Genomic DNA, 22,969 nt, shown 5'->3' with positions numbered 1-22,969 from the left:
ATTTTCCTGTTGAACAGTGGTGATCTGGATTTAATAATCCAGCCCGGAGACCGAGCTGCCCAGTTGGTTAGAATTCCAGTCTTGGGAGGTGTGGTTAGAAAGGGGACTGCCCCAACCCTCCTAACTGTACGTGGAGAAGGAGGTTTTGGCTCAACTGATAAAAATCCAGGAACCAGAGTGTGGGTTCAGACACCCAATCAACCCCCTGAACCGGCTGAAGTAATCGCCACGGGCAGTGATGATATAATACTGGTCATGAAACCTGGACAGGAAAAATGGGACTGTGTCCCAGCAGACAAATGTTATCTTCGAGAATGAGTAATACCTGTTTTTTACTCTTTTCTTTAGGTCACTGTATGGATTGCTGCTGCGGGATGTGTCGTCGCTGGACTTCTTTCGGCATGGTGCGCATGGGGCGAAGGTGGCCCGGGGAGATTCCGAAGCGAGACGGTCGACCGCGAGCGCAGGATGAATTCAAATTTGTCCTACAAACTGAAAATTTGGGTGAATCTTGCACGCGAGGTGCTAAATCGTTCCTACTTTTGCATGTCGAACATGAGGAGTGTTCTTGATATTGTATCAACTTGTTTGGTAACTGTTCCAACTCCTTCTGCTGTTTTGATAAATGTCTTCAACGTTACCAATATCAACAGAAATACTGGCATTGATGATGTACGACATAGTCTATCAATTTATGAGTTTTGCAAGTCTTGCCCAGAAACGACTGACCTTAATGAATTACAGACTTTCGTGATAAACACTTACTGAGGGTGATGTTTGTTACAACTTTACGTGTGATCCACAGTTAATTGACAAATGTGCACAGACTAAACTAGAAAATGCTTCTACACTTTCTCAACATGTACAGACTTTGTGCCACAATCGTAAACGTAGCATGTGTTCCTCAATCTATAATTCCATGTTTTGCAAAAATATCGTTCTTGCTATTAGTCATTAGAGAAATGTTTTATTGCCAACCGGATGGCTCTTTTCATGTGGAAATATTTCATGGTCGCTTATTCCAGCGAACATTTCTGACGGACCGTGTGCTTTGACAAGACTCAGTTTGATGATGTTTTCTTTAACTCCTTCTATTCATAGTCGGACTGTACGTGAGGCTCCTCAATTAGATGAACATTGCAAATCTAACTTGCATTTGCTTTCTAAATCTGAATATATTAGTTCAGCTGCCTCGATTGTAGGCATTCCTGGACTGTCAATTTACAATTCTAGAGCCATTAGTAGACTGGCTTGTCTTATGGTTAAGTCAATCAACCACACTTCAACTGCTTTATCAGAATTTTTACTCGATGCACAACGTGAACGACTAGCTATTTTGCAGAATAGAGCTGCTATCAATTATCTTCTCCTTAAGCATAATCATGGATGTTCCGATATTGAAGGTTTACGTTGTTTTAATCTTTCTGACCACTCTAAATGTATATGGTCTCATATTAATGCTTTACTTGAGTTATCTTCAGAAGTTCCACAAAATTTGGATCAAGGATGGTGAGATTGCCTCTTTGGGTGGTTACCTGATCTTGGTTTACTTCGTTCCATTTTGGGTGGTGCACTATTGATCATTTATTTTCTGTTTGCAATATGTTGTTGCATTCAATGTGTGCCTAATCTTTTGAGTATGTTTCGACCTGGTACTTTGACTAGATCTGTTAGTTATGTTTCCTATTATTCTAGCAATGATTTACGTACTGTTTAATGAAACTATACATTCAGCGGTGTTGGACAATGGTCATGGGTGGAATGTAATGAATGTTTCATTTATATGGTTGAATGGCCCGATTATGACCGTTGCCCATCACCATCTCAGTATATTCTGATCTAATGTAGTGATGTGTAGGCCTGCATAGTATGAATAAGCTACAAAGTAGGGCTCAACTATGCCTTTTCTGTTTCCGATTTTATCTTGCTTCATGGCAGTGCTTGCCTATCATCTTTGGCATACTCTTATGCCGTCTTGCATACTAATTTTGCTCATTTACGGGAGTAGTGGCCTATGCTCAAGTGACTCCATTTTCTAAGCTGTCGCCATCTTCTGAGCCTTTCTAGGTGAGAAGCTATGTTATGCTTTTCACTTGTTTTCTGCACTTCGTATGCTGGTAGAAACCGGTTCTTGTCGGAGGAATGTACTCGCTCTGCTCCGAAATCATAACAGACGCTTGGCCAGCCAAAGCTGTGGCCTTGGTGCGGAGTGGTATGGAATCTGATGGGAAAAGGGGGCACGGCGCACAGGAGCCTCGTCTTACGTCTCCACTGGTACTAAAGGGGGTGTCTGAGTCTCGATCACTGGAACTTCAATGCAGCGCAGACTTGCGAATGGAGCGAATAGTCCCAATTCGGCTGGAGAAATGGACTCCCCGCGAAGTGGAAGCGGGATGTGTAGATACTTGGTGAGGTGTTCCACTAATTCTTACATTCTTACTGATCTTGCTTAACTATCTTTTCCTATTTTCAGATCCAATACATTCATATATATATAAGTTCTATATATGTTTTAGCAATTGCTTAGGTGCTAATGTGAAGAAGGCCTATCGTGACCCTTGACCCTGGAGTGACCCTGGACACCTGTGCCAGGTCGCTCCCCCACCGCGTCTGCATCACCCTTGCTGCCTCTGCTTTTTCCCGCCGTTTTCTCTCGCTTCCCGCTCCTGCCGCTGCCTCCCCTGCGGACCGTCCCCATGCCTGATTCGGCACCCGCTCCCCCTCCCACCTGCTCCTCCCTCCCTCACCCCTTCTTAAGGGAGGTCGCTGCGCACTAAGGGAGCGACCCTGGACACAGGCCAGGTCGCTCCCCCACCGCGTCAGCATCACCCTTGCTGCCCCCTTGCTGCCTCTGCTTTTTCTCGCCGTTTTCTCTCGCTTCCCACTCCCGCCGCTGCCTCCCCTGCGGCCCCGCCCCCACGCCTGATTCGGCCCCCGCCCCCCCTCCCACCTGTTCCTCCCTCCCTCGCCCCTTTTTAAGGGAGGTCGCTGCGCACTAAGGGAGCGACCCTCGACCCTGGACACAGACCAGGTCGCTCCTCACCGCGTCTGCATCACCCTTGCTGCCCCCTTGCTGCCTCTGCTTTTTCCCGCCGTTTTCTCTCGCTTCCCGCTCCCGCCGCTGCCTCCCCTCCGGCCCTGCCCCCGTGCCTGATTCGGCACCCGCTCCCCCTCCCACCTGCTCCTCCCTCCCTCGCACCCTTCTTAATGGAGGCCACTGCGCGGCCGCGCCGCTGGCGCACCGAAGGCGCGCCAAAGGGAAGCCCGTCTGCGCCCGTCCGTGCCTGGACCACGCCCAGCGCCAGAACCCCTGGTCCCCGCTGAAGCTAAGCAGCCCGACTGAGATACGACTCCGCCGCCCTCAACGCACTCAACACCGGACGACCACCCGCCTGCTACCAAGCCACCCCGAAGCACACCCATGGACCCTTCAACTGCCAAGCCTGCAAATTCACCTGCCTCCGTACCTGCACCCCACCCACCGAACACCGCAACGGCAACAACAACCACTTCAAGTGCATCCTGCTCAACACCCGCTCCGTCCACAAACATGCCGTCAAACTCTGGGAACTCCTCGACACAACAGCTCCAGACGTCGCCTTCCTCACGGAAACCTGGATGAACGCCTCCTCGGCCCCCGACATCGCCATAGCCATCCCGGACGGCTACAACATCACCCGGAAGGACCGCATCAACAAAACCGGAGGAGGAGTCGCCATCATCTACAGGAACACCATCAGCGTCACGACCAATGCCGAAGACACACTCACCGTCGCCGAACACCTACACTTCCAGATCCACACCGACCCCCAGACCACTCTCAGAGGAACCCTCATCTACTGACCCCTGGGCCCACGAACACAATTCAGCGAGACCATCGCCGACTTCATCAGCCCGCACGCACTAGCCTCTCCAGAGTACATCCTCCTAGGGGACCTGAACTTCCACCTAGAGAAAAACAACAACAGCAACACCGCCACCCTGCTCGACAACCTCGCCAACCTCGGACTCAAGCAACTGGTGGACACGCCCACCCACCTCGCCGGCCACACACTCGACCCCATCTTCTCCGCCAGCAACCACGTCTCCTTCAGCCACTCCTCCGGACTACACTGGACCGACCACAGCTGCATCCACTTCACCTTCAAAAAGACCACCTCCCACCACCAGACACCACAGATCCCCCGCAGATGCTGGAGCAAAGTCACCACAGACCAACTGACCACATCGCTGAGCCAGAACCCACCTGCCGACAACCCCGACACCAACGACGCAGCGCACAACCTCGCACAGTGGATCACCAACTGCGCCGATGACCTCGCCCCTCTGAAGAAACCCCCAGGCAAGACTAGCAACAGAAAAACCGCATGGTTCACAGACACCCTCAAAAGCGCAAAGAAATCGTGCAGAACCCTTGAAAAAGCCTGCCGCCACAAGCGGACACAAGAAAACATGACTACTCTCAAAAACGCCACCCGCGAATACCACTAGATGCTCCGCACCACCAAAAGGACATCATTCAAAGAGCGGCTGGACAACAACACCCACAAAAGCAAGGAACTCTTCAGCATCGTCATAGAGCTCTCCAACCCCAGTGCCAGCAACAACGACATCTCACCATCACAAGACCTCTGCAACTCCCTCGCCAGATTCTTCCACCGCAAGATCACAGACATACACGACAGCTTCGGACCCCAGACCCCGCCCCCAACCACCAAACCAACGACCCCCACCTCCAGCCTCAACGCATGGACCCCCATGAAGCACCGAAGACACCACCCGCGTCATGAACAGCATCCACTCCGGCTCCCCCTCCGACCCATGCCCTCATCATATCTTCAACAAAGCCGACACCATCATCGCACCCAACCTCCGGAACATCATTAACAACTCCTTCACGTCAGCCACATTCCCTGAAAGCTGGAAACACGCAGAAATCAACGCCCTACTGAAGAAACCAACAGCGGACCCCAAAGACCTCAAGAACTTCCGCCCCATCTCTCTCCTCCCCTTCCCGGCTAAAGTCATCGAGAAGACCGTCAACAAACAGCTGACAGCATTCCTCGAAGAAAACAACTTGCTCGACCCATCCCAGTCTGGATTCCGAGCCAACCACAGCACCGAGACACCCTCATCGCAGCCACCGATGACATCAGTACCCTGATGGACAACGGAGAGACAGCCACCCTCATCCTCCTCGACCTCTCAGCAGCCTTTGACACCATCTGCCACCGCACCCTAATAACCCGCCTCTAAAAACACTGGGATCCAAGGAAAGGCCCTGGACTGGATCACATCATTCCTCTCCGACAGAAGCCAGAGAGTCCGCCTCCCACCCTTCCGCTCCGAGGCCTCCAAGATCAACTGCGGCGTACCCCAGGGCTCCTCACTCAGCCCTACCCTCTTCAACATCTACATGAGCCCCCTAGCCGCCATCGCACGCAAACACAACATCAACATCACCTCTTTCTCCGACGACACCCAACTGATACTCTCCCTCACCAAAGACCCCCTCACCACCAAAGCCAACTTCCAGGACGGAATGAAAGATGTCGCAGAAGGGATGAAGCTCAGCCGTCTGAAGCTCAACTCGGACAAGACGGAAGTCCTCATCCTCGGACAATCCACATCCGCCTGGGACGACTCCTGGTGGCCCACGACGCTGGGCACCCCACCGATACCCACGGACCACGCACGCAACCTAGGATTCATCCTGGACTCCTCCCTCATGATGACCAAGCAAGTCAACGCAGTCTCATCCTCATGCTTCAACACCCTGCACATGCTTCGAAAGATCTTCCGGTGGATCCCCACCGAAACCAGGAAGACAGTCACCCAGGCCCTCGTCACCAGCCGACTGGACTACGGAAACGCCCTGTATGCAGGAACCACAGCCAAACTTCAGAAACGCCTGCAACGCCTGCGCAAGACTCATCCTCGACATCCCTCGCCACAGCCACATATCTACCCACCTCAGAAACCTGCTCTGGCTCCCCGTCAACAAAAGGATCACGTTCAGTCTGCTCACCCACGCACACAAAGCGATCCACGACACGGGCCCCGAATACCTCAACAACTGCCTGTCGTTCTACACTCCCACCCCCCAGCTCCGCTCCACCAGCCTCGCCCTCGCCACCGTCCGTCGGATTCACCGAACCACCACCAGAGGAAGATCGTTCTCCTACCTGGCAGCCAAGACATGGAACTCCCTCCCCGCACACCTACGAATGACCCAGGACCATCTCACCTTCAGGAAACACCTCAAGACCTGGCTATTCGAGCAGTAGTGGCATCCCCCTGCCCCCCACCCTTCAGCGCCTTGAGACCCTCACGGGTGAGTAGCGCGCTTTACAAATTGATTGATTGATTGATACTTATTCTTATCCTTTCATTGTGTAATGAAAGAAACCCCAGAGTATATGATTATTTGTCAGTATTCCTTGTGGAGGGAGGACGGGCTCCTTTTTGACCAAATGCTTATGGAAGGATGGGTAAGTTCCCTTCCAATGGGTAATTGTTGATACGGAAGGTTGTCCGGCTCCCAGCAAGGAGCAAAATTCTAATTCTTCCACCCCCAGCCTTGTTAGGAGAGGTATGCGTTGGATATATGTAGTTCTACCTGGGTGAGTATTCTGTAATCGGAGAGGAGCGAGAAATAGCCTCCCGTACAGCGCCTGTCACCAGGAGGTTTGGTAATATGTTGTGATACATTGTGGAACTTTGTGATATTTTGTTGTTGTCGTGTGTGAGCCTCTCGGCAAGAGCTATAGAATTATTCTTAGTGCTGGTGTTCCTTTCTTGGGTAAGTATTGTGGAGTGTTGTATCCTTTTGGGTCCCAAGAGGGGATAAGCTTGCATGTCCTGATTATTGGCAGAATTTTCAGGCCATTACATCTCACAATACCCCAAAGATGATCCCTGGAGTCACAATAATAGATGCTTAGCTCAGTCCTGGTAGTAGGGCAAAGAGCAGGTAGGCTTCACTAGAGGAACATGTGTTAAGCATTTCAGAGTACCAACATGGAGGATAAGTAATTGACATGATCTGAAAGAACTTTAACACCAATTTGTGAAAATATAGCAGATTTTTATATAACGTTTCACACCAAAATGAAGTCAATCAGATAAGTATAATTGGAGGTATGTTTTTTAGAAGCAAAATGTAAGCAGTGCAAACCAGTACTGCAAAACGTTAGCATTGCGGTCAATAATAAAAAGCCCTAGTGATAATCAGTCACTTGCAAGTCGAGTTGAATGGTACCCAAGGAGGGTTAAGGTGATGCCGGTCCCAGGACCAAGGCTAGAACAGTCAGTTCGATTTTACCCGGCTCATGAAGCCTGGGTGCAGAGTTGTCCTGGCTGCCATTGGTGCGGAAGCAGAAGCTGCGGGGGAGCTGGTTTTAACACTTACACAGTGCTGGTGAGGAAATAGGTGCAAAAGGTCGACAGCGGGGCCTCTGCTGCTATCGAATGAAGATGTTGGGGTGTCTGGGGTCTCCTTTGGCTCTCAAAGGTGTCCCTCTGTCTAGGTGAACTGGTCTTTGGTCTGGGACGAGTCACAGCCGTGCAGTTCCAGTAAGGTTGACACAAGTGCAGGGTATCCCGCCTTTGGTTTCTGCAGCTCCTGTTGTTGCACACTCGGTTCTCTTCTACATCCTTTTTTGCAAGTCAGATCAGACTGAGGTACTGGTGTTAGGGGTGCCCCTTCAGTCCTAGATTTAGGGGTGTTAGGGATGTGGGTGCAAGTGGCCAATGGGCTACTAGCTCCAGTGGCTAATGCGTCCCTCAGTTGACCACATCCAGGGGGGTCACCTTTTCTACCCAAAACCCTCTATTCTGCAACTTTGAAAAAAGTCAGAAACCTTCCTTAGCTGTACAGATCCAGTAGCCTACCTAACAGCTGTGGCTAGCTTCTGGGAGTGAACATCTCTTGACTACATCATTTTCCCACCTGCCCAGGTGTAAATGTGCCTGAGGCAGGGAGTGGCTGATCCTTTCTTTGAGAGGAAGCCTGGATGCATATCAGAGGCGCTGAAAGCTTTAAAGCTCCCCGCCTTGATGTGCTACTTCACTAGCCATTCTGTTTGAGAGGGATGCGCCATCTCCTTCCCGTCCAGGCCATTATTTCTGATTCTAGAAAGAGTTCACACCTCCGGAAGGGTGTCAGATTCCTGTCTTGGCAGCAGCGGCTACCAGCCAGAGCACAGGGAAGCCTGGGGCAACCAGATGGGAAATCTCTAAGGTAATCACCTGGGGGCATGCCACATCAATTCCTGCATGAGTCGCGCCAGGGGGAGGAGGTAAGTTGTTTGATACCAAACGTGACATATTTCGGCAATACCATAATGGAGCTGGCAACCCCGAGGTTGCCTGGGTGCCAGCCCATGTTATCCTGTGGACCACAGATTACTTATAGCAGCCCTTAATGGATGGAAAAGGTTACTATATGGACATAGAAGTTTTAATTTAATGCACCCTGCCTCCTGGGCTCAGGGGGCCTTCCTTGTGGGGTGACTGACATACATTAAAAGTAGTGCTGTGACTTTTCCCTTACTCATGGTGAGGGCAAAGTAGTGCTGTGAGCTTTCCACTCATGGTGGGGGCAAAGTTGTGCTGTGAGCTTTCCACTCATGGTAAGGGCAGAGTCCAATTGGAGCCCTGCAATGGCAGGCGTACTGTCATCTGTTTACTGAGATCACTCAGGGGACACAATCAGTGTTTGAGGAACTGGTGACCCCTTTAACTACCATGTCCTGGGTACCACTGGTACTACTTACCACAGACTTATAAGGGTTTAGAGTCCTTTCTAATTGGGGTTACCAATTCACATGCCAGTTTTACTGAGAGAGCACTGGCACTAAGGCCTTGGAGTTTATAGTGTGTGCTGGGGGATCCTGGGAGTGTACAGTGTGTGCTGGGGGATCCTGGGAGTGTATAGTGTGTGCTGGAGGATCCTGGGAGTGTACAGTGTGTGCTGGAGGATCCTGGGAGTGTATAGTGTGTGCTGGAGGATCCTGGGAGTGTATTGTGTGTGCTGGAGGATCCTGGGAGGTTATAGTGTGTGCTGGAGGATCCTGGGAGTGTATAGTGTGTGCTGAAGGATCCTGGGAGTGTATAGTGTGTGCTGGAGGATCCTGGGAGTGTATAGTGTGTGCTGGAGGATCCTGGGAGTGTACAGAGTGTGCTGGAGGATCCTGGGAGTGTATAGAGTCTGCTGGAGGATCCTGGGAGTGTACAGTGTGTGCTGGAGGATCCTGGGAGTGTATTGTGTGTGCTGGAGGATCCTGGGAGTGTACAGTGTGTGCTGGAGGATCCTGGGAGTGTACAGTGTGTGCTGGAGGATCCTGGTAGTGTACAGTGTGTGCTGGAGGATCCTGGGAGTGTATAGTGTCTGCTGGAGGATCCTGGGAGTGTACAGTGTGTGCTGGGGAATCCTGGTAGTGTACAGTGTGTGCTGGAGGATCCTGGGAGTGTATTGTGTGTGCTGGATAATACTGGGAGTGTATTGTGTGTGCTGGATAATCCTGGGAGTGTATTGTGTGTGCTGGAGGATTCTGTGAGTGTATTGTGTGTGCTGGAGGATCCTGGGAGTGTATAGTGTGTGCTGGAGGATCCTAGGAGTGTATTGTGTGTGCTGGAGGATCCTGGGAGTGTAAAGTGTGTGATGGAGGATCCTAGGAGTGTATTGTGTGTGCTGGAGGATCCTGGGAGATTATAGTGTGTGCTAGAGGATCCTGGGAGATTATAGTGTGCGCTGGAGGATCCTGGGAGTGTACAGTGAATGCCGGAGGATCCTGGGAGTGTATTGTGTGTGCTGGATAATCCTGGTAGTGTATTGTGTGTGCTGGAGGATCCTGGGAGTGTATTGTGTGTGCTGGAGGATCCTGGGAGTGTATAGTGTGTGATGGAGGATCCTAGGAGTGTATTGTGTGTGCTTGAGTGTTCTGGGAGTGTATAATGTCTGCTGGAGGATCCTGGGAGTGTATAGTGTGTGATGGAGGATCCTAGGAGTGTATTGTGTGTGCTGGAGGATCCTGGGAGTGTATAGTGTGTGATGGAGGGTCCTAGGAGTGTATTGTGTGTGCTGGAGGATCCTGGGAGATTATAGTGTGTGCTAGAGGATCCTGGGAGATTATAGTGTGCGCTGGAGGATCCTCGGAGTGTATAGTGTGTGCTAGAGGATCCTGGGAGTTTATGGTGTGTGCTGGATAATCCTGGGAGTGTACATTGTGTGATGGAGGATCCTGGGAGTGTATTGTGTGTGCTGGACAATCCTGGGAGTGTACAGTGTGTGCTGGAGGATCCTGTGAGTGTATTGTGTGTGCTGGATAATCCTGGGAGTGTATTGTGTGTGTTGGATAATACTGGGAGTGTATTGTGTGTGCTGGATAATCCTGGGAGTGTATAGTGTGTGCTCGAGGATCCTGTGAGTGTATTGTGTGTGCTGGAGGATCCTGGGAGATTATAGTGTGCGCTGGAGGATCCTGGGAGTGTATAGTGTGTGCTAGATAATCCCGGGAGTGTACATTGTGTGCTGGAGGATCCTGGGAGTGTATTGTGTGTGCTGGACAATCCTGGGAGTGTACAGTGTGTGCTGGAGGATCCTGTGAGTGTGTTGTTGCGCTGGAGGATCCTGGGAGTGTATTGTGTGTGCTGGAGGATCCTGGGAGTTTATTGTGTCTGCTGGAGGATCCTGGGAGTGTATAGTGTGTGCTGGAGGATCCTGGGAGTGTATTGTGTGTGCTGGAGGATCCTGGGAGAATATAGTGTGCGCTGGAGGATCCTGGGAGTGTATAGTGTGTGCTAGAGGATCCTGGGAGTTTATGGTGTGTGCTGGATAATCATGGGAGTGTACATTGTGTGCTGGAGGATCCTGGGAGTGTATTGTGTGTGCTGGACAATCCTGGGAGTGTACAGTGTGTGCTGGAGGATCCTGTGAGTGTGTTGTTGCGCTGGAGGATCCTGGGAGTGTATTGTGTGTGCTGGAGGATCCTGGGAGTTTATTGTGTCTGCTGGAGGATCCTGGGAGTGTATAGTGTGTGCTGGAGGATCCTGGGAGTGTATAGTGTGTGCTGGAGGATCCTGGGAGTGTATTGTGTGTGCTGGAGGATCCTGGGAGTGTATAGTGTGTGCTGGAGGATCCTGGGGGTGTATAGTGTGTGCTGGAGGATCCTGGGAGTGTATAGTGTGTGCTGGAGGATCCTGGGAGTGTACAGTGTGTGCTGGAGGATCCTGGGAGTGTATAGTGTGTGCTGAAGGATCCTGGGAGTGTACAGTGTGTGCTGGAGGATCCTGGGAGTGTACAGTGTGTGCTGGAGGATCCTGGGAGTGTATAGTGTGTGCTGAAGGATCCTGGGAGTGTATAGTGTGTGCTGAAGGATCCTGGGAGTGTACAGTGTGTGCTGGAGGATCCTGGGAGTGTATAGTGTGTGCTGAAGGATCCTGGGGGTGTACAGTGTGTGCTGGAGGATCCTGGGAGATTATAGTGTGTGCTGGAGGATCCTGGGAGTGTATTGTGTGTGCTGGAGGATCCTGGGAGTGCATAGTGTGTGCTGGAGGATCCTGGGAGTTTATTGTGTGTGCTGGAGGATCCTGGGAGTGTATTGTGTGTGCTGGAGGATCCTGGGAGTGTACAGTGTGTGCTGGAGGATCCTGTGAGTGTGTTGTTGCGCTGGAGGATCCTGGGAGTGTATGGTGTGTGCTGGAGGATCCTGTGAGTGTGTTGTTGCGCTGGAGGATCCTGGGAGTGTATTGTGTGTGCTGGAGGATCCTGGGAGTTTATTGTGTGTGCTGGAGGAGTGTACAGTGTGTGCTGGAGGATCCTGGGAGTGTATAGTGTGTGCTGGAGGATCCTGGGAGTGTATAGTGTGTGCTGGAGGATCCTGGGAGTGTATAGTGTGTGCTAGAGGATCCTGGGAGTGTATAGTGTGTGCTGGAGGATCCTGGGAGTGTATTGTGTGTGCTGGAGGATCCTGGGAGATTACAGTGTGTGCTGGAGGATCCTGGTAGTGTATAGTGTGTGCTAGAGGATCCTGGGAGTGTATAGTGTGTGCTGGAGGATCCTGGGAGTGTACAGTGTGTGCTGGAGGATCCTGGGAGTGTATAGTGTGTGCTGGAGGATCCTGGGAGTGTATAGTGTGTGCTGGAGGATCCTGGGAGTGTATAGTGTGTGCTAGAGGATCCTGGGAGTGTATAGTGTGTGCTGGAGGATCCTGGGAGTGTATTGTGTGTGCTGGAGGATCCTGGGAGATTATAGTGTGTGCTGGAGGATCCTGGGAGTGTATAGTGTGTGCTGGAGGATCCTGGGAGAATATAGTGTGCGCTGGAGGATCCTGGGAGTGTATAGTGTGTGCTAGAGGATCCTGGGAGTTTATGGTGTGTGCTGGATAATCATGGGAGTGTACATTGTGTGCTGGAGGATCCTGGGAGTGTATTGTGTGTGCTGGACAATCCTGGGAGTGTACAGTGTGTGCTGGAGGATCCTGTGAGTGTGTTGTTGCGCTGGAGGATCCTGGGAGTGTATTGTGTGTGCTGGAGGATCCTGGGAGTTTATTGTGTCTGCTGGAGGATCCTGGGAGTGTATAGTGTGTGCTGGAGGATCCTGGGAGTGTATTGTGTGTGCTGGAGGATCCTGGGAGAATATAGTGTGCGCTGGAGGATCCTGGGAGTGTATAGTGTGTGCTAGAGGATCCTGGGAGTTTATGGTGTGTGCTGGATAATCATGGGAGTGTACATTGTGTGCTGGAGGATCCTGGGAGTGTATTGTGTGTGCTGGACAATCCTGGGAGTGTACAGTGTGTGCTGGAGTATCCTGTGAGTGTGTTGTTGCGCTGGAGGATCCTGGGAGTGTATTGTGTGTGCTGGAGGATCCTGGGAGTTTATTGTGTCTGCTGGAGGATCCTGGGAGTGTATAGTGTGTGCTGGAGGATCCTGGGAGTGTATAGTGTGTGCTGGAGGATCCTGGGAGTGTATTGTGTGTGCTGGAGGATCCTGGGAGTGTATAGTGTGTGCTGGAGGATCCTGGGGGTGTATAGTGTGTGCTGCAGGATCCTGGGAGTGTATAGTGTGTGCTGGAGGATCCTGGGAGTGTACAGTGTGTGCTGGAGGATCCTGGGAGTGTATAGTGTGTGCTGAAGGATCCTGGGAGTGTACAGTGTGTGCTGGAGGATCCTGGGAGTGTACAGTGTGTGCTGGAGGATCCTGGGAGTGTATAGTGTGTGCTGAAGGATCCTGGGAGTGTATAGTGTGTGCTGAAGGATCCTGGGAGTGTACAGTGTGTGCTGGAGGATCCTGGGAGTGTATAGTGTGTGCTGAAGGATCCTGGGGGTGTACAGTGTGTGCTGGAGGATCCTGGGAGATTATAGTGTGTGCTGGAGGATCCTGGGAGTGTATTGTGTGTGCTGGAGGATCCTGGGAGTGCATAGTGTGTGCTGGAGGATCCTGGGAGTTTATTGTGTGTGCTGGAGGATCCTGGGAGTGTATTGTGTGTGCTGGAGGATCCTGGGAGTGTACAGTGTGTGCTGGAGGATCCTGTGAGTGTGTTGTTGCGCTGGAGGATCCTGGGAGTGTATGGTGTGTGCTGGAGGATCCTGTGAGTGTGTTGTTGCGCTGGAGGATCCTGGGAGTGTATTGTGTGTGCTGGAGGATCCTGGGAGTTTATTGTGTGTGCTGGAGGATCCTGGGAGTGTACAGTGTGTGCTGGAGGATCCTGGGAGTGTATAGTGTGTGCTGGAGGATCCTGGGAGTGTATAGTGTGTGCTGGAGGATCCTGGGAGTGTATAGTGTGTGCTAGAGGATCCTGGGAGTGTATAGTGTGTGCTGGAGGATCCTGGGAGTGTATTGTGTGTGCTGGAGGATCCTGGGAGATTACAGTGTGTGCTGGAGGATCCTGGTAGTGTATAGTGTGTGCTAGAGGATCCTGGGAGTGTATAGTGTGTGCTGGAGGATCCTGGGAGTGTACAGTGTGTGCTGGAGGATCCTGGGAGTGTATAGTGTGTTCTGGAGGATCCTGGGAGTGTATAGTGTGTGCTGGAGGATCCTGGGAGTGTATAGTGTGTGCTAGAGGATCCTGGGAGTGTATAGTGTGTGCTGGAGGATCCTGGGAGTGTATTGTGTGTGCTGGAGGATCCTGGGAGATTATAGTGTGTGCTGGAGGATCCTGGGAGTGTATAGTGTGTGCTAGAGGATCCTGGGAGTGTATAGTGTGTGCTGGAGGATCCTGGGAGTGTATGGTGTGTGCTGGAGGATCCTGGGAGTGTATAGTGTGTGCTGGAGGATCCTGGGAGTGTATAGTGTGTGCTGGAGGATCCTGGGAGTGTATAGTGTGTGCTAGAGGATCCTGGGAGTGTATAGTGTGTGCTGGAGGATCCTGGGAGTGTATTGTGTGTGCTGGAGGATCCTGGGAGATTATAGTGTGTGCTGGAGGATCCTGGGAGTGTATAGTGTGTGCTAGAGGATCCTGGGAGTGTATAGTGTGTGCTGGAGGATCCTGGGAGTGTATGGTGTGTGCTGGAGGATCCTGGGAGTGTATAGTGTGTGCTGGAGGATCCTGGGAGTGTATTGTGTGTGCTGGAGGATCCTGGGAGTTTATTGTATGTGCTGGAGGATCCTGGGAGATTATAGTGTGTGCTGGAGGATCCTGGGAGTGTATAGTGTGTGCTAGAGGATCCTGGGAGTGTATAGTGTGTGCTGGAGGATCCTGGGAGTGTATAGTGTGTGCTGGAGGTTCCTGTGAGTGTATAGTGTGTGCTGGAGGATCCTGGGAGTGTATAGTGTGTGCTGGAGGATGCTGGGAGTGTACAGTGTGTGCTGGAGGATCCTGGGAGTGTATAGTGTGTGCTGGAGGATCCTGGGAGTGTATAGTGTGTGCTGGAGGATCCTGGGAGTGTGTTGTGTGTGCTGGAGGATCCTGGGAGTGTATGATGTGTGTTAGAGGATTCTGCAAGTCTATGGTATGTGCTGGAGGATCCTGGGAGTGTATAGTGTGTGCTGGAGGGTCCTGGGAGTGTATGGTGTGTGATGCAGGATCCTGGAGGTGTATGGTGTGTGCTGGAGGATCCTGGAGTGTATAGTGTGTGCTGGAGGATCATGGAGTGTATAGTGTGTGCTAGAGGATCCTAGGAGTTTATGGTGTGTGCTGGAGGATTATGTGAGTTTCTGGTGTGTGTGTGGAGGATTCTGTGAATATGTGGTGTGTGTCCAGGGTTCTGGGAGTACATGGTGTGTGATGGAGGGTTCTGGGAGTTTATGGTGTGTGCTGGAGGGTCCTGGGAGTGTATGGTGTGTGCTGGAGGATCCTGGGAGTGTATAGTGTATGCTGAAGGATCCTGGGAGTTTATGGTGTGTGCTCGAGGATCCTGGGAGTGTGTTGTGTGTGCTGGAGGATCCTGGGAGTTCATGGTGTGTGCTGGAGGATCCTGGGAGTGTACAGTGTGTGCTGGTGAATCCTGGGAGTGTATAGTGTGTGCTGGAGGATCCTAGGAGTGTGTTGTGTGTGCTGGAGGATCCTGGGAGTTTATGGTGTTGCTGGAGGATCCTGGGAGTTCATGTTGTGTGCTGGAGGATCCTGGGAGTGTGTTGTGTGTGCTGGAGGATCCTGGGAGTGTGCTGTGTGTGCTGAAGGATCCTGGGAGTGTATAGTGTGTGCTGGAGGATCCTGGGAGTGTACAGTGTGTGCTGGAGGGTCCTGGGAGTGTATAGTGTGTGCTGGAGGATCCTGGGAGTGTATAGTGTGTGCTGGAGGATCCTGGGAGTGTATCGTGTGTGCTGGAGGATCCTGGGAGTGTATTGTGTGTGCTGGAGGATCCTGGGAGTTTATTGTGTGTGCTGGAGGATCCTGGGAGATTATAGTGTGTGCTGGAGGATCCTGGGAGTGTATAGTGTGTGCTGGAGGATCCTGGGAGTGTACAGTGTGTGCTGGAGGATCCTGGGAGTGTATAGTGTGTGCTGGAGGATCCTGGGAGTGTATAGTGTGTGCTGGAGGATCCTGGGAGTGTATAGTGTGTGCTGGAGGATCCTGGGAGTGTATAGTGTGTGCTGGAGGATCCTGGGAGTGTATATTTATTTACTTTATTTTATTTATTTGCAAAGTTTTATATAGGGCTGGCTAGACCCGGAGGTATCAGAGCGCTTTACATGAGGATCAGTGAGTTACAGGTTACATAATTAACATAGACAGGTATAGACATAGGAGAAAAAAACATAAGAATTACACAATAATGAGAGTTATTAATGCGTAAACACGTCTTATGGGGAGTGAAAGGTAGTGGGAGAATAGTAAACAGGGGTAAGGAATGCAGGTAGGAAACACAACGGAGAGGCAAGTAAAACAATGTCCGATGTCCGGCTGGGTAGGTGCCGGCCGAGGGGTGAACCAGAGCAAAACTCCTCTACAGCTGCATAGGACAGCTCCACCGGGCATCAGCCAAGGTTGCTCGGGTACCGCGGTAAGTATAGACAGTTATGGTTTCCCCTCAAGGGGGCATCGTCAAAGTTCCATCAAGAGCACTGGTCACGGTGTTGCTGGGAAACGCCGTCCACTTCATCCCCCAGCTCGCCCCCTGGTCAAGAGCGGAGAGAGGAGAGGTGGAAGAGACAATTCCAAAGTCTGCAGATCTTCCCCATTTCCAGCAGCAGAGGTGAGAGTGGGGCATTTGAGCAGGGTCCCAGTGGGAGGGGGACCCTGGGTGCTTTAGAGTGCTCGTCCCCTACATACTCGAGCAGTCTCCCTGCATACTCCTGCAGACGTACCTCTCTCGGAAGTTCCGCTGGGCGCGCTGTGAGGTCATCTCTTATTAATACTTTCTTAAAATCAATACTTTTTTAATGACTGTTAATGTATCCAGTAAACATTACTATTATTCCATCGTATTCTAGTGTGCTACATCACATTTAATCAGGCTTTAAACAATATATAAAACTTTATCAACACTAAACCGCCCCAGTGGGCTAATTACATTGACAATGGCCATTTTTTTTTGCTCAAAAGAGCATACGTGGCCTTGTTGATACACCCACAGTTATGCCTCAGTGAGTAGTATTGTGACAGTGCTGATCAAAATCTTATAGCTACATAGTTCCACCCCTGTGAGCTTCTATGGCTACGAAAATCACTACTACAGACAGTTCCCTAGTGGGCACACATGGCCATTGGGGTATTAGATCTTCCAAATACAATTTTTAACATTGTCCTTGCAGTCCAGCCTTAATCAAAATCTCTCCTACTGATTTATACCTAGTAAAAACAAGCATTTGCAATGCAATAGGTCTCGCATTATGAAAGTTTGAGCTATTGGTCTTGTAAATGACAACTGAACCAGTTGTTGTTGAATGGTTGCACAGATTGATGCTGTGATGTCGCGGAGTGATGTTGTGATGGCGCTGAGTGATGTTGTGGTGGCGCTGAGTGATGTTGTGGTGGCGCTGAGTGATGCTGTGGTGGTGCTGAGTGATGCTGGGATTGCGCTGAGTGATGTTGTGGTGGCGCTGAGTGATGTTGTGGTGGCGCTGAGTGATGTTGTGGTGGCGCTGAGTGATGCTGTGGTGGTGCTGAGTGATGCTGGGATTGCGCTGAGTGATGTTGTGGTGGCGCTGAGTGATGTTGTGGTGGCGCTGAGTGATGCTGTGGTGGTGCTGAGTGATGCTGGGATTGCGCTGAGTGGTGCTGTGGTGGTGCTGAGTGATCCTGTGGTGGTGCTGAGTGATGCTGTGGTGGTGCTGAGTGATGCTGTGATGGTGCTGAGTGATGCTGTGGTGGTGCTAAGTGATACTGGGATTGCGCTGAGTGATGTTGTGGTGGCGCTGAGTGATGTTGTGGTGGCGCTGAGTGATGCTGTGGTGGCGCTGAGTAATGCTGTGGTGGTGCTGAGTGATGCTGGGATTGCGCTGAGTGGTGCTGTGGTGGTGCTGAGTGATGCTGTGGTGGTGCTGAGTGATGCTGTGGTGGTGCTGAGTGATGCTGTGGTGGTGCTGAGTGATGCTGTGGTGGTGCTGAGTGATGCTGTGGTGGTGCTGCTGAGTGATGCTGTGGTGGTGCTGAGTGATGCTGTGGTGGTGCTGAGTGATGCTGTGGTGGTGCTGCTGAGTTCTCTCTGCAACTGCACTCTGCAACTGCACTCTGAATCTGCACTCTGAATCTGAAATCTGCACTCTGAATCTGCACTCTGAATCTGAAATCTGCACTCTGAATCTGCACTCTGAATCTGCACTCTGCACTCTGAATCTGCACTCTGCACTCTGAATCTGCACTCTGCACTCTGAATCTGCACTCTGCACTCTGCACTCTGCACTCTGAATCTGCACTCTGCACTCTGAATCTGCACTCTGCACTCTGAATCTGCACTCTGCACTCTGAATCTGCACTCTGAATCTGCACTCTGCACTCTGAATCTGCACTCTGAATCTGCACTCTGCACTCTGAATCTGCACTCTGCACTCTGAATCTGCCCTCTGAATCTGCAGTCTGCACTCTGAATCTGCACTCTGAATCTGCACTCTGAATCTGCACTCTGCACTCTGAATCTGCACTCTGAATCTGCACTCTGAATCTGCACTCTGCCCTCTGAATCTGCACTCTGCACTCTGAATCTGCACTCTGCACTCTGAATCTGCACTCTGCACTCTGAATCTGCACTCTGAATCTGCACTCTGCACTCTGAATCTGGACTCTGAATCTGCACTCTGCACTCTGAATCTGCACTCTGAATCTGCACTCTGAATCTGCACTCTGCACTCTGAATCTGCACTCTGAATCTGCACTCTGCACTCTGAATCTGCACTCTGCACTCTGAATCTGCACTCTGAATCTGCACTCTGCACTCTGAATCTGCACTCTGCACTCTGAATCTGCACTCTGCACTCTGAATCTGCACTCTGAATCTGCACTCTGAATCTGCACTCTGAATCTGCACTCTGAATCTGCACTCACAATCTGCACTCACAATCTGCACTCTGCACTCACAATCTGCACTCTGCACCCACAATCTGCACTCTGCACCCACAATATGCACTCTGCACCCACAATCTGCACTCTGAATCTGCACTCTGAATCTGCACTGACAATCTGCACTCTGCACTCACAATCTGCACTCTGCACTCACAATCTGCACTCTGCACCCACAATATGCACTCTGCACCCACAATCTGCACCCACAATCTGCACTCTGAATCTGCACCCACAATCTGCACTCTGAATCTGCACTCTGAATCTGCACCCACAATCTGCACTCTGAATCTGCACTCTGCACTCACAATCTGCACCCACAATCTGCACTCTGAATCTGCAGTCTGCACTCTGAATCTGCACTCTGAATCTGCACTCTGCACTCTGAATCTGCACTCTGCACTCTGAATCTGCACTCTGAATCTGCACTCTGAATCTGCACTCTGCCCTCTGAATCTGCACTCTGCACTCTGAATCTGCACTCTGCACTCTGAATCTGCACTCTGCACTCTGAATCTGCACTCTGAATCTGCACTCTGCACTCTGAATCTGGACTCTGAATCTGCACTCTGCACTCTGCACTCTGAATCTGCACTCTGAATCTGCACTCTGAATCTGCACTCTGCACTCTGAATCTGCACTCTGAATCTGCACTCTGCACTCTGAATCTGCACTCTGCACTCTGAATCTGCACTCTGAATCTGCACTCTGAATCTGCACTCTGCACTCTGAATCTGCACTCTGCACTCACAATCTGCACTCTGCACTCACAATCTGCACTCTGCACTCTGAATCTGCACTCTGAATCTGCACTCTGAATCTGCACTCTGAATCTGCACTCACAATCTGCACTCACAATCTGCACTCTGCACTCACAATCTGCACTCTGCACCCACAATCTGCACTCTGCACCCACAATCTGCACTCTGAATCTGCACTCTGAATCTGCACTGACAATCTGCACTCTGCACTCACAATCTGCACTCTGCACTCACAATCTGCACTCTGCACCCACAATATGCACTCTGCACCCACAATCTGCACCCACAATCTGCACTCTGAATCTGCACCCACAATCTGCACTCTGAATCTGCACTCTGAATCTGCACCCACAATCTGCACTCTGAATCTGCACTCTGCACTCACAATCTGCACCCACAATCTGCACTCTGAATCTGCACTCTGCACTCACAATCTGCACCCACAATCTGCACTCTGAATCTGCACTCTGCACTCTGAATCTGCACTCTGCACCCTGAATCTGCACTCTGAATCTGCACTCTGAATCTGCACTCTGCACCCTGAATCTGCACTCTGAATCTGCACTCTGCACTCTGAATCTGCACTCTGCACTCTGAATCTGCACTCTGCACTCTGAATCTGCACTCTGAATCTGCACTCTGAATCTGCATTCTGAATCTGCATTCTGCACTCTGAATCTGCACTCTGAATCTGCACTCTGAATCTGCATTCTGAATCTGCATTCTGAATCAGCACTCTGAATCTGCACTCTGAATCTGCACTCTGCACTCTGCACTCTAAATGTGCACTCTGCATTCTGAATCTGCACTCTGCACTCACAATCTGCACTCTGCACTCACAATCTGCACTCTGCACTCACAATCTGCACTCACAATCTGCACTCTGCACTCACAATCTGCACTCTGCACTCACAATCTGCACTCTAAATCTGCACTCTGCACTCTAACTCTGCACTCTGAATCTGCACTCTGAATCTGCACTCTGAATCTGCACTCTGAATCTGCACTCTGAATCTGCACTCACAATCTGCACTCACAATCTGCACTCACAATCTGCACTCTGCACACTGCACTCTGAATCTGCACTCTACATATGGTATGTTATGCTTACATACGTTCCATATATTATCCATGTATATGCCACATTTAGTTAAGAATATATGTTCTGTTTAGTTACATTACTTTGTTTGTATACCCTTTTATGCTGCTCTAAAGTTATTTCAATGGGTGAAATGCGGAGCCTGGGTAGCAGGAAGGAGAAGATAAGAGAGTGCATCGAGTGCGGACTTGTGAGCAAGCGCCTTAAGGTATCAGGATGCTACTTCAAGGCACGTAGACAGGGTCGTAATACCCAATGATACTCGTAAAGGTAGCTACAAAAAATGGCGTTAGGTTGTGCACACACCCTGCAAAGATGCGTGTAGCGCCTGAAGTCACAAGTTGAACCTGGTGTTGTTCGCTACAATAGACGATAGTTATCAGTGAGGTTTGTTCCACCATGAAACGAAAGTTGGCTGCCGAGAGTAACAAGGCAGTGCTGGGAGGGGGGCTGCGCACCAACTGAAGTGCTCTGGTTGCACCGCCTGCGGCCGTGTGAAGTGATAAGACTTTGAAGTATGTCACGGCGCCTGAGGGGAGAGCAGAGAGAAGAGAAGGCTTGTGCGGGCAGAAAAGACGGCCGTGGGAGGTGGGAGGAGAATTCGGCATGGCTGGGGAGGGGAGGAGAAATGAAAGTAAAGGCTGTGTTTGCGGGAGAGAGCGGGGAGGTGCTGGTGTGGGAGGAGTGCTGCTACGGCCTGGGGGAAGCTGGCTGGGGAGGGGGAGGAGAAAGGCAAGTTTATGGCCCAAAAGCGCGTGCCTGTGGCCACGTGAACTTCATGAAAACCGCAGCAAAAAGCTAGTGGTTTCATGAGGATTTTGAGCACTTGAATTCTCGATCCCTCAATGCGCTTGTGCGCATTGTAGGTCACGAGACCTAAAAAGATACTATGTTTGTCGTGTTAATAGATAACTTCGCTCTCTTGCATTTTGATTCATAAGCAGTCCACGTACACTCTACTGATGCAACCCAGTGGATGGCCCTGCCATTCTCACAAATCAGTTTGCCATAATGTCCCCGGATGCCCGTGCTCGTGTGGATGGTGAAGAGAGAGAGGGCAGCAGCCCGTTCACGTGAACCCTGGTGGGAAGAAGGGCCCCTTCCTTTCTTCTTTCGCTGTGGAGGAGCGCGCGGACCTGATGCTTTCTAGGAAACTTTAATACTTTGCTGAAGTCAGAAGATCTGTTCGAAATAGGCGAACCGGATGCTGGGAGTTAATGGTGTGAAATGGAGGATTCAGGGAGCTTTTGGTGTGTGTGGGGGATTCTGGGGTTTATATGGACTGGAATATTCCGGGCGTTTGTGCTGTGGGGGAAATTTTGAGGAAGGGTTTATCGGATGCTTCGGGAACCCAAAGAAAGGGACTGTCAGGAGTGGCAGCAGGTGTAAGAGGCGTCATATGAAAGGGTCAGTCATTATTCACAATAGTAATGTTGAGGACTCTGGGGCCTACTGGGCGAGTCCTGCACTGCGAGGCACTGCTTCCGGGTCAAAGGTCCTGAGACTGCAGCTGTTTTGTATCAGACAGGAGGTCCTCACATTCCCAATATAGATTTCACAAGAGGGAGCGCAGCTGACGGACCCCCCACCCACCCCTCTGACCCCGCAATCCCTGGGACTGAGGGCGAGGGTTGAGAGGGGGGGGGGACCAGTGCTTTAAATGGAAGAAAATAAGTGCAGATACTCACCAAAAGGAGCAGTGGGCGGAGTTTAGGGCGGGGCTAAGGGGGAACAAGGGGCGGGGTTAGCTTTTTGACCGTGCCACGGTTGTATGCACGAAATCTGCATGCATTTTATCAACCGCCTAAGGATTACATGCTGCTTCAGCCTGCCTTAAAGCGAACCGGTGGCCTAAAGCCCACTGAGCCATCTGTCCAGTACTGGTACTCTTTTGTAACATGCACACGTCACTTTTCTCTTGTATCACACTGTCTGCTACCTCTCACTTTTGTTTGCTTTCGATACTTGCACAAGTGCCACCATTGCCTCATGTAACGTTTGTTCTTGTGCTGGAGTATCTGCCATTTATTGCAGTATTATACCTCTACTGGTACTTTGTACGCTTTTGTAACCTGCACACATAACATTTTTTCCTCCTCTAATGCACCGTTTGCTACCTCTTGTATTTTGTTTGCTCACAATTGTCACTTTTGGCTCATGTAACGTTTG

General features: G+C 50.9%; 1 protein-coding gene across 7 annotated transcripts in view; it reads left to right on the top strand.

The window, feature by feature from the left end:
• The window catches only part of DNPEP (aspartyl aminopeptidase), a 1,185,204-nt gene that overhangs the window by 425,105 nt on the left and 737,130 nt on the right, over positions 1 to 22,969 (top strand). For 4 of the 7 annotated variants that reach the window (XM_078679176.1, XM_078679179.1, XM_078679181.1 and 1 more), the window contains exon 3: positions 349 to 522. The exons of 2 other annotated variants lie outside the window; for them this stretch is intronic. In XM_078679176.1, coding sequence (XP_078535302.1) covers positions 349 to 522 — 174 coding nt within the window. The remainder of the gene's footprint in view (positions 1 to 348; positions 523 to 22,969) is intronic. One more of the 7 variants, XM_078679177.1, reaches the window with a different exon arrangement.

Source organism: Lissotriton helveticus, chromosome 3_1, assembly GCF_964261635.1.
Source record: "Lissotriton helveticus chromosome 3_1, aLisHel1.1, whole genome shotgun sequence".
Taxonomy (NCBI): domain Eukaryota; kingdom Metazoa; phylum Chordata; class Amphibia; order Caudata; family Salamandridae; genus Lissotriton; species Lissotriton helveticus.
This window is presented reverse-complemented; position numbering and strand designations above follow the sequence as displayed.